This window comes from Gymnogyps californianus, chromosome Z (genome assembly GCF_018139145.2).
Source record: "Gymnogyps californianus isolate 813 chromosome Z, ASM1813914v2, whole genome shotgun sequence".
NCBI lineage: Eukaryota > Metazoa > Chordata > Aves > Accipitriformes > Cathartidae > Gymnogyps > Gymnogyps californianus.
The window spans coordinates 58,883,269-58,895,563 of NC_059500.1; the positions used below are offsets into that span (position 1 = coordinate 58,883,269).

At 37.8% G+C, this 12,295-nt stretch overlaps 1 protein-coding gene across 3 annotated transcripts in view; it reads right to left on the reverse strand.

The window, feature by feature from the left end:
- The window catches only part of AP3B1 (adaptor related protein complex 3 subunit beta 1), a 165,735-nt gene that overhangs the window by 124,302 nt on the left and 29,138 nt on the right, over positions 1 to 12,295 (reverse strand). For all 3 annotated transcript variants that reach the window (XM_050913722.1, XM_050913721.1, XM_050913720.1), the window contains exon 6: positions 7,614 to 7,680. In XM_050913722.1, the coding sequence (XP_050769679.1) occupies positions 7,614 to 7,680 (67 nt within the window). The remainder of the gene's footprint in view (positions 1 to 7,613; positions 7,681 to 12,295) is intronic.

Below are 12,295 nucleotides of genomic sequence, written 5' to 3' on the forward strand. Positions count from 1 at the left end.
TGTTCAATTAGGCCAGATAAGCTGAGGATGGAAGAGAGGAAGGGTGGGAAGAGTTATATGTTAGAACTCACTTGCAGCAAAGCAATTTTATCAGGATGCAAAACTCCGAATGACAGTTAAGGCCAACTTGCAGAGCACAGTGTGATGGACCTGAAGTTTTAGAAGAAAGGGATGACACTTTTAGACCACAGAGACTTTTTTTCAGGTCACTGTCCCATAGCCTTTATTATGGGTATTCTACTCCTCCACACTACAAGACAGTATAGGGTCTCTTGACAGGTTTGACATAGAAGGGGAGAAAAGGAGGGAGGGAAGGACGGGGAGAGAGAGACTGACACACAGATCGATTATTATTCTCATACTAAATCCAAACCACAGCACTGCACCAGCTATTAAGAAGAAAATTAACTCTATCCCAGCCTGTCCTGGTTTTGGCTTAATAATAATGTTGGTAACAGACTGATGTTTTCATTGTTGCTAAGTAGCACTTATCCTAACTTAAGGATTTTTCAGTTTCCCATGCTCTGGCCACAAGCAGGTGTGCAAGAAGCTGGGAGGGAGCATAGCCAGGACAGCTGACCTGAACTAGCCAAAGGGATATTCCATGCCATAGAATGTCATGCTCAGTATATAAACAGGGGCAGTTGGCCAGGAGGGGCGGATCACTGCTCGGGCATCGGTCAGTGGGTGGTGAGCAATTGCATTGTGCACCACTTGTCTTTTCTTTGGGTTTATTTCTTTTTCTTTTTTTTTTGTTATAGTCCTTTTCATGACTATTATTATTACTTCATTATTACTATTGTTAGTATTATATTTCATTTTACTTTAGTTATTAAACTGCTCTTATCTCAACCCACGAGTTTTACTTTTTTTCCCGATCCTCCTCCCCATCCCACTGCGGGGGGGGGGGGGGGGGGGGGGGGGGGGGGGGCGGGGGCAAGCGGCTGCATGGTTCTTGCTGCTGGCTGGGGTTAAACCACGACAGTCACCTACTCAGGTTTACAATGAGAATGCTGTCACTTGTGAACGCTTAAAAGTTTTATTAATAAAAGTTTGACCATACACTATGAAATGCAAGAGGTGCACTGGATGAACAAGCATTGTACTCCTGTGGCAAATCCCTAGATTTACAAGTTAATACAGGAATTGCCTATCATGACACTATTTAAGATCATGCCCCTCTCCCCCTTGTTGCATCTTCCAAAATTAGGCTTTTCATTTGAAAGAGGAAAAAAGTGAGAATGTACGACAGACTGAAAATGCACTGGTAACGAGGATTTATTTGAGAAAATTTCCTAATGCTCTCTTAATAAGAGATTATTTTCTAGTTGACACTCTTTCCCCTATAGTATGATCTTACTATACATCTAAACATCAGAGGAACAGCTAATAATCTTTGTTTATTAAATGCTCAACATTCCATAAAAATATTTAGAATTAAAACAAAATGATCCAATCAGAATATAAAACCAAAAAATATCGGTTTCCAAAAAACAGTCAGTTAATTTCCATCTCACTGTGTCAATAGTAGCTTTTTGTATAAGGAGAAAATATAAATCACTCCAACAAAACCAGCAATGAGCTCATCAAATTCAAATGCTGCTTTCCATTTATGTATTTTTTATATTAAAGCAATAAACATGGTTCATTTGTCTTGCACTGGTTGCCACATTTTTCTGAGCCGTTGCTATGAACTTCAGCCATTAGCTGTGCTCCAAGGTAAACTATATGAACCATCAACAAAAGTGACACCCAATCTATGGAGTTCATATTTTCTCCAGATTATCTATGCTAGTTGACAAGCTGGTAATGAAAAAAATCACACTAAGCAAATGGTTCCTCTAATAACAATAAATTTTCTATAAAATTATGAAGGGTACAAAACGTTTCCTTGCATCTATTTTGTCATGAATTCTAATTAACGCTGTGAAAACCTGAGAGTGCTGGGTCATCACAAGAAGTGCATCGAGGTTTGATTGATAATATAGTGCAAGTTGGCCTATGCTGCCAAGATTCCTCTCTCTTAAATTAATGGCCACCCCACCTGCCCTAATCATACAGCCCAAATGATATTCCCCTTCTTATTTCAATTTTCTGGAGGCAAGGAAACTGGAAAAGATCAGTCATTTATCTTCTAATAGCTGGATAATAGATCTATCACAATAAAACATCTGCACAAACTCAGTAATTTTTTTCCACAGAAATGAAGCTTTTACCAACATTAAATCAGTAAGTTAAGAAAACATTGTCTTATCCACACATTTGGGTTCTAAACTAAAATATTAACAGAAGCCTACTGTTGAAAAGTAGAGTGCCCAGCTTTCTTTCCCCATTATCTCCAAATATACTGCTTTAGTTTAAAAAAAAAAAAAACCAAACCAATCAAGATCTTCATTGTAAAGCCATCACCAATTCCTAGGATCATTTTTTAATCCAAGGGGTCTCACTTCACAAGAATCTGTGCTTCATCTAGTAACCATTCAGTCTGCAAAAGAAATCTCAATACTCACGCGTTTGTATGAAGTCTTTTCACCCACAAAACAGAATTCATACTAAGTTGCATCTGTTATATTTAGGAGTAAATTATCACACTAGAACAGAATAATAAACTTACTTAAATATTAGAAGTAGTTGAATGTGATTAAAATATTCTCATTAAAGGAAAAAATATTATTTAAGCAGAGGCTAAAGGAAAATTTAGCCTTTAGAAAAGAGTGTAAATCTTAATTAGCAATAAGGAGATTCCATGCAATAGCTAATTTACTGTCACTCTTCACCCAAAACTTCCCTCTATCCCTTCCCATATTACTTCACAACAGAGGTTTCTGGGGACACAACATCAGGAGTACATACTTGGGAATCAATAAGCATCTGCAAGTCTGGCCAAAATGTTTTGAAATTTCTCTCTAACATTATTCTGTCTTAGAAGAGTTCAAAAGCAGTGCTGCACTCTGTATACTACCTGGTCCCAGAACAGGAGCTATAATAGCAACAGCTATGATATAGCACAAAATGTATGTGGCCACATACTAACCCAGTTCTCTGAAAAAAATTAATTTCATCATGCAGCACATGCATTTATATTTCCACAGAAACATCATAAACCTTCCTTATAAACAGAGGTATCTGCCCAAACAAAATAAAATCAGATCAAAGTTAAAGACTGAAACCTGCAATAAATTGGGACGTTTTTAATATGCCCAGCATCCATACAACCACATCCCAGCTACAAGTCTACATTCTGCCTTTTCTTTTTAGATGCAGCTTTAGATACACTTCAGGATACTTCAGTTTGGACTGAGGAATGCAAGTCAGAAGTTCTTTTCACTTTACAAGTTTGGACAACAGACTTGATTCCTTTTCAATATCAGCATGGTTTTTTTTTTTTTTTAACTGCTGTAACTCAGGTATGCTTAATGAACTTGATTTTTATTGTTGTTTACACAAAGTTGTAAAATACACAGCCTACAAACACAACGCAGTTCTACAGTCCTTCACAGCATGCCAAAAGAACTTAAGCAACAAATCCTGCCTTAAACCCTATGCCCCAAAGCTAGATCATCAGGCTTGTTAAGCGAATGGAAAAAATAGAATTAGAGTGAAGTGACATAGAATCAACCAAAAAGAAAAAGGGAACTAGTTTCCTCTAAAATACCAATTTACCTTCACACATGACTATGTGACTAGCTATATTACTTTGAGAAAATCATTTTAGCATAAGATACACACATGCTCTTATCTTCCTTTCTACATAAAATCATGTCAGCTACTCAATTATCTAGAATTACTAGAAAAATAAAAGGAGCAGGCATTCATGCTCTTGTACCTGCTTATCAAAGTCTGAGGTACTTTTTTCTGTAAAGCAAGGGTAAAAACAGAACTAGGAGTTTCTTAAGTTTCTATACTAAAAATACTTGTAAACATCTTATCTGTTTAAAAATTAAATACACTGGCACAAAATCACAGCTTTGTTGATACACTCTAATTCCCAGTTAGCTACCCTTGAGGGTATGTTAACGATGGTTTGCACTTGATAATTTTGCATCTTAGATTAACTGAGAGCTTGGTTTTTAATTGAATCTTCATGTTAAGTCACTTAAGGAGTGATCTTTCATTTATCTCACCAGAAATTTTAATGAAGTACTGGGTTAAGGTTAGAGCTCATCTTACTTCAAGTTTTGCTTACCTCAGCTTATATTAAAATTTACTACTGATTGAGACCTAAAAAATGAACACATTTTGTACAGTCTGATAAAATGGCTTAATTCTACTGTAGTAAAATTTCCATCCAGACAGTTTCTTGCTATTCCAAATGTAAAATGACTTTGACTAATTTAGATACATTGTGTCTTTTCTGTGCAACATAGCCTGCATTAATAATCCACAATAGCATGTTGTCTCTGAAAAAAAAATTCTGGTTTACATAAATTTAGAGGCATCTATGTTTAGTAGCTATTCTATCTCACTTTAATGAGAGATTATGTCAGTAAGTTTCAAAAACCCTGCTTGAGGTCAAATGGTTATAGAAAATAAATTATGAGTGAAAATTTACTTTTTATTAAAGCGAAGTCTCAAACATCACTTCAACAACATTCAACTGTTATATACGTCATTAATGTTAATAATTACACTCTCCCTCCAAACATGTCTCAAACAAATGGAGTAAGAACAAAAAAACAAACAAAAAAAATCACATGGTGGATTTTCCCGCATCCAGTTATTATATACAATGTATTATGGCTTCTCTGAGGATTATCAGCCCTTAATTACACAGAAATGCCAAAACTAACCTGACATTTCCATCAAGGGGAAAAAAGGTGGAGAACCACTGATGTTCAACAATTCCTAAAGTCACTAAGATTCTCCCACTCTGGTAAAGACACTATTTAATGAAAACACCATCACTTTCCCAAACTGATCTGCTGACATTAGATTAAAACTATCAGGAGATGACAGCTAATATATATGTAAGGGAACAGCTTCTGTGCATTTAAATTGAAGAAATCCAAAGATTAATGTCAAGTAAACACTTGTGGTCCGAGTTCCACATTATCACCCTACAGATTTCAGGCCATCTGCTCGTCAAACAGGCAACGGAAGCAGCAAAAATCTGAGAAATACCATTAATCAAAACACAGGCACTTCGTAAGGCTATGACAAAATGCTGTGTTCTACAGCTCAGATCCATTTCTAGAATTCCTGTGGCAACAAACCCGACTTAACTTTCCTCACAAAGACTGCAAAATATTTTCTAAAAGCTTTTGTCCTTATATATGTAGGAGGAGCTTTTTCTTTTATGCTAAGTGTATGAAATTCAGCTTCCCTTAGAGAATACAAAAAGGTGATTCAAATTAATAAGACTTTCCCAAGAGGAGCTTAAATAAGACTTAAAGTAGCCAACCTAAGGCTATATAGGCTACATATGTACACACCTGTATATAAGGACCACCACCCATAAGCAGCTGCATTTCCTTCAATTTTAAAAGCCAGAAGTAGCTACAAGTGGCACTCCGTTTCCTCCACTGTGAGCTAGTTGCTATGTTCTCCAATTAGAGACAAAGAATAAGCTTACTCAGATTGGAGTTACCCACCAATAAAACACTTGTGCACTATGCACTTTCTGTTAGTAAATGTGGAGGCTTTCTGGGAACATTCAGTGGAACATGACAAAAAGATAACTACTTAAGGTGAAACTTTTCTGTGCTAAACTCATCTTCCCAAAGCTGTCAAGGATTAAAGAGAGACGGATCCACTTTAGATGACATAAAGCTGTGGAGTCTGGGATGAAAGAGCACATATTAATACTTGGTTATGATTCAGAGAGTTCTGAAAAGAGATTTGTACAGTTCCTTTTTGGAATAATAATTCTTCATATCACTTCCTGAAAAAGTAAAACTTCTGAAGCTGAGACGTCTCAGCCCAGGCTGGAATCAGGTCTTGCTAGGGGACAGACCAAGAGGAATCAGAGGGAGGAAAAAGTTGCGGCAGTTAACCATATTATGTCTCCACAGAGGTCCAGAAGACCCAATTCTAGACCATCATTCTTAGGTTCTTGAATGTGCTGACAAAATAGCATAACTTTGACTACTGCTTCAGCCAGTACCTTCATAAATACAGTGTCCATTATTCAATGTCACAGAGGCACTGGAATTGTGGCACATACTAAGCAATGAGCATTAATCCCCTTATAAGTAACATCAAGTGCCAGGATCAGTGTGCTGGGGAAAGAGAAGATCCAAACCTACTCTATTCTTCTTTCCTCTAACATTTTGTTAAAGTAAATATGTAAATGACTAGTTGTTGGATAACTTGCCATTTACCATAAGCAATAAGGACTAGGAAAGAGTAAAAACGCAGGGATTTTTTTTTTCCTGCTATCAGCAATAAAAAGAAACAAAGATGGCTTCTCAGCCCTTTATGCCTCCACAGGTATAAAGAATCTAATCTCACATTCACAGATTGCATGCACACCAAGAGCATGAACTATTAAAAGAAAATACACAAAGAACCACTGGGGGGGCAACTCCACAGAAGCACAAAGGCCTCCAACAAATGAATACAGGTCAAGCACAGATGCAGTCAGGAGAACTAACTGATTTACTGTCTGCTGAGCCATTAAGCTCTGACACTCTCCTTCAGTAACCCTTCAGTGGAAGTTGCAAGATGTCTTTTAGAGAACAGCACCATTTATGTCCTGAACATCTGGACTGTGCTAGAACAACAGACGATATACTCCTGTGTGTTAAAAAAAACACTTGGCAAATAGGAGATGAAGCAACACACTATCTGCTACCTAGTAATACTTTAATTTACTCAAAAAGGATTACATTCACTAAATTAGTAATTTGAACAAGAACAAGAGAATGTTTTAGTTTACAACTCTGTTTCCTATTTGAAGTCTATCTTTGACTCCTTGCTCAATTACCTTTCTGGCTTAGACTTGGGAAACTTATTTGTAGGGTACAGGAAGAAAAATAAAGTGCTTGACCATTGTGAGACATCCCGGAGCTCATACAGAAAACCTGTAGCTATATAGGGCAGGCAAAATACAACAGGAGTGTTAAATCTACAGAAATTGTCCCAGGGCATCGGTTTTACTTAGCAGATTGGAAGTGGGGATATTTGCAAGAACAAATAAATACATAGCAAGTATCATTGTTTAACAGTTGTACACGCTACAAGGCAGACTGACATCAACAGGCATACTGCGCATCATACAGAAGTACTTTATTCTTACAGTGTCACAAACAAATTGAAATGACCTAGCTAATTTCCCAACGAAAAAGTTTTTATACATAGACACTTGTACACTGATTCTTATCATTATACAACTTTCATTTTCAAAATTAAGTTTAAAGAAGCATACATAAAAAACACGTTAACAAAAACAGATTAAGAATACCCATGATGCAAGTAAAATTACCAGTCTTATTAAAGGAGATGGTCACTATTACAGTCATAGTATAATGCATAAATACACGATACTTCTATCTAAAAACATGTAAAACCACATCAGCAAGGGTTAGGAAAGTGTATTACATACTGCTGAATGACAGCCTCAGGAGTAAACTCTTTAAAAATATATGCATATGTAATAGCATACTGTTCCTTACCGTACTTCTATCCTTCAAAAGCTTTTCTATCACTTCAATTAACAATTCCTTTTGCTCTGGATCAAGACTAGAAGGAAAAATAAAAATTCTTTTTACTCATTTGATCAGACATATCCAAAATTAAGAGAGGTCAGGTTTGTTGACCTTTAGACACAAGCTGGGAACCAAGACTGTTGAAGAAACCACTTCCAGAAAAACCAAGTATTCCAAAGAACTGATTGTAAAAGAACATGACTGAAAATAAAGTTAATCATGGAATACAGACCTGAATTGAAGGAGTATAAAACTAAATTATAAAGATTATCTTTATGTTATACCACTTACGTGTGTTCTATAAGAATCTTAATACTTAAACTCATAAAAATTTTAGGATTTAAGAAACACTAAGACAGGCCAGCCCATTAGGGAGAACTTGACTGAGCTTCAGATGTTAAGTCACAAGGATCTCACTGCTTTTGCAGAAGGGAATTTCAGCATGAATGAATTCAGCAGTGAATGAACATCAGGACAAAGCAGAATCATACCTTCATTACCTAATTATCTATATAACGCTTCAAGTAACACACTTTAACTTCACTAATTTTCGTCAGAAGTATTGGAAATCAAAAATTTGGACATTGTATTCAAGTGTACCTATACAAAGTTGGTGTGCAAGTTGATAAAAAATAGACTGCTTGAAGTCCTATATAAATAGTAAAAACACAGGAAAACCAAAAGTTGCAAACAGCAATCTTTGTACCGTCCTTTTCATATTCAAAGAGCAGAGAAAAATTTGCCAGAAACATTAATTTCAGACTTGCTTCTTAGGTAGGTAAGGACCAACTTTTCATTCCAGCTGCTTCTTCATCATGGATCTACAGAGCATGGAAGCATTCAAAGCCAAGGTAGAAGAAAATACAAAGAGGAAGTAGGTACAAAGAGCCATACAGATATGTAGTTCTATGCCTTTGAAAAGTCATTTCAACCTGGATACAATTACATATAAGTAAGGAAGTATTTGGTCATTATTGTACACCTCAGTTTTAATGCCGAGTGACGAACTGCCCTAATGCACAGTATATCCTTTGCAGCTACAGATTCACAAAGTATCTAGCTGTATACTACTTCACTAAGGCTCTAATACCTAGCAATACTAGAACATGCTAAATGGATAACAAAACTTTGTTAAAAGCCACCATCAGCATAGGCAAAGCAACAGCACATTGTTCCATAAGTACTTTTACAATCATGTTTTGTTCCAACTCCTATTTTTGTCAAAAAAGGTTTATTGGATCTTCTGCCAAGGACCAAAACTTTCAGAGGAAAAGCCAAAAATCTTTCTAATAGGCCTTATTTCAAATTTTCAAAATTGGTATAAAACTTAAAGAGAGAAAGGAGTACTTATTACTAAGAAACTTTGAAAAATACCAATTTTGTTATGTGATCAAGAAAATCTTCAGTAAGGGCTCTGATAACTGAATACACATCCCTCCCCCTCCTCTTTTCTGATGTTTTAGATATGGAAGGCAGCATTCCTGGAGAGAAAATAAAGGAACAGGCTAAAGAGCTCAGAGTGATCTGCTCCCATTATGGTATCTACTAGTAATAGTATGGAATCTATTAATACTAGTGATGGGACTTAAAAAGTCCGTTTCCAAATCTTGCTACACAGTAGAGTTTTCTATTAATAGACAGAAGATACTAATAGCTTTGAAATACACTCTAAGTGAAATAAGCAAGAGGTCTGACATTTTCAATGATAAAATTACTCCAATGTACCTGGTAATGTTGATTGCATTGGGCACAAATGTTGCTGTTCACACTATGCCTGAAATCTTTTCTGTTTGATATGTAAGCTTCCTGCTGTTAGGATTGATTGAACCACTAATGAACAAGCTCTTCTAGGTCAGACATCCATCCAAACACCATGAGACTAAATGCAAGGAAGATTGGAGTATCGAACCTGCATCCAGAAGTCTGACTGGAGCACTAACTGAACTACAGGACTATCAAACAGGTAGAGAAGTCATGGAAACCAAAAAGTAAACGGAGCATACAGGCACTATTAGAATAAACTGTTACTTCTTACTCAAATGCTCGCAGAAGATGGAGTAATTAGATGTAGGAGAGTATATAAACTGTTCACTATCTTCACATCAAAAATCCATCCCCTTCAGAATTCTCATTTTGACCAACTTTAGTCTTCTGAGATTACTTGCTCATTACAAATAGGCCAAAAGACAGCCTTGCCATGAGTGTATGATCTGCACCTGAATTGTGGAGCTACCAGTTGTGATCCTTGTTGAAACATCTAAGACTGCCTCTTAAAGACTCTTATTTGTAGGCAAGTCAACTGGGCCTGCCTGTGGACAGGTTAATTTGATAGCCTCTTCACCAGTTCCCAGTACTGCTGCTTCTTCAAGTGATTTAGAAAACTATACTTTCTCCCTTGGTCCTGCGGTAAACCAGTGCTGTCAGATATGGCATTTGTATAAGTAAATTTTGAAAACGTGACAATAAAAGTTCACATGCTTTCTATAAGCAGATCGCAAATCCTACTACCAAGGACACAATTGTTAGTTACAACTCCACTCACAAGTAACCATGAAGCTTATTCTAGTCCAGGTAAGGTGGAATTCGCAGCTACAGCAACCATGAAGCTTATTCTAGTCCAGGTAAGGTGGAATTCGCAGCTACAGCAGTTTGAAAACTTGCATTATGATGCCTAGGATGTTTGCATGAAGTGAAAACTCGTGAAGGATGTACAGGCCCTCTAAACAATTAAGGAAGCCTTTACAGAACATTAGTTTCATTAGTCTTCCTTTGCTATGTGAGCTAGATGTCCATTTTACTACCAGTCAGGAAGTCATGGAAACTAGAAGGGAGTGAGGCCAGTTTCTCCGGATGGTGCTGCTGTATTTTTTACCATGTGCTGTATTCTTTACCACAAAAAAAATACCTTTTTATGGTATTCGCAAGGATGATTTCAAAATCTTGCCACTGACCTTATATAAGCATAGGATACCATATCAACCAGAGATAAGAAAAAATACAAGTTAATTTGAAGATGCAATCATATCTGGAGATTGGGTGAAAGATGGATAAAAGGTCTTTTAGTAATCAAGTTAGACTTCAGCATCTTTCAGTTTTGCACCAATCACCAATAAGCTCTTTAATCTGGACTAGTAAAATAAACTTTGCCTGTCATGAAGAGAAGAAATGGAAGCATCAATTTAAGTTAAAATTCCATGGAACAGCCTGCTGTCCAGATACTGCTGTGCCTTGCTGGCACTAATAGACCATTACTGCCAAACTCCTCCAGATAGTTTTGGTACTATCAGGAAATCAAAGGACACTCTGTGTATGGAGAATAATTCAGGCCTAAAGGTCTTTTGTGTGCTGGAACCACATGCTAACAAAAAATAAACTACTGAAATAGCAGGAAGGGACTTAATTCATTCCTTCTTTTTAGGTTACGTGATAAAAGGCTTGTCTGCATAGAGGAGTGCAGAGGTGGGGGAAACTCCCATAACATCCTGACCCAGCTATTCCCAGGGCCATCACATGAGAGCACTCAGCTCATCTGCGGAAAGAAAAAAAAAAAAAAAAAAAAAATATCACCAGAAGGAAGGACCCCCTGCCCAGGTTCTTCAGAAAGGTGCCACGGAAAAGCCATCAGCCTTATGGTCCTGAAATGAACCTACCATGACTGAGAGGGGCTCTCCAGAGCACCTTTCAGACTTAGGGGTGTTACTAGCTACAGGGCTATGAGACTTACTATATGATGCCAGAAAGAGCATTTTCAGATTGTACAAGGCTTACTATGGGATGTTTATGGGAGAAATGAAAGGCAGGGAAAGGGAGGGATCTAGATGATTTCAGGAGAAACAAGCGTAGGAAAATAGAGGGTTAGGTGCATAGAAGGAGCCAGTGGTATGCAAACGCTTTGCCGCTCAGTACGCTTGTCTGGCCAAGCTCTGCATCTGATGACTACAGTCTGTTCCGTCTTCTCATTAAACTCTATTTCTAACTACTTTCCTGGGTGAGGCAGTCTCTATTCTGTACACATTGTGATATGGAGGTCTAAGCTCCAGCAACTGGCGTCAGGTCATGGGTCATAGGGACCCATAACTGCAGTACCAGCAACCGGAGCAAGTATGTATGTCAGCGTGTGATTGCTAGAGAATATCAAGCCAGACCAGGTGGCTTGGGAAGCCAGGTATTGAAGTGGGGCCATAGGTCTGGACTGGACACGTGCATGTGTCTCTGAGTGAGACAACCGGAGATTCTGGCTACCAGAGGGACCAGGGCATCTAGGCCAACTACTGGAGAAACTAATGTCTGGAGGTTGACTGAGATACCCACTTGTGTGTCTCAGTCTCTGTTTCTCTCCCCTCTTCCTCTCCACCCAGCAGGAGACAACTGGAGACAAGAGGATATAAGGGTCAGTTACCGCGCAGTCTGAGTATCTAAATCCAGCTACTGTGGGATTCATAGTGTTTGAGTGAAAGGGTGGGGGCATGTGTGTGTCTGACTGAGGGGGTCTGTAACAGCAAGTGCAGTGGGGCTGCAAGCATTGTGCGCTTGTATGTGCCAGTGACTGGGGAGACTGGCGATCCAAGGCCAGTTACTGGAAAGACTGAGCATCTAGGATCATTACTGGGGGATCCATACTGTACATATATAGGTCCACTAATGGGCCT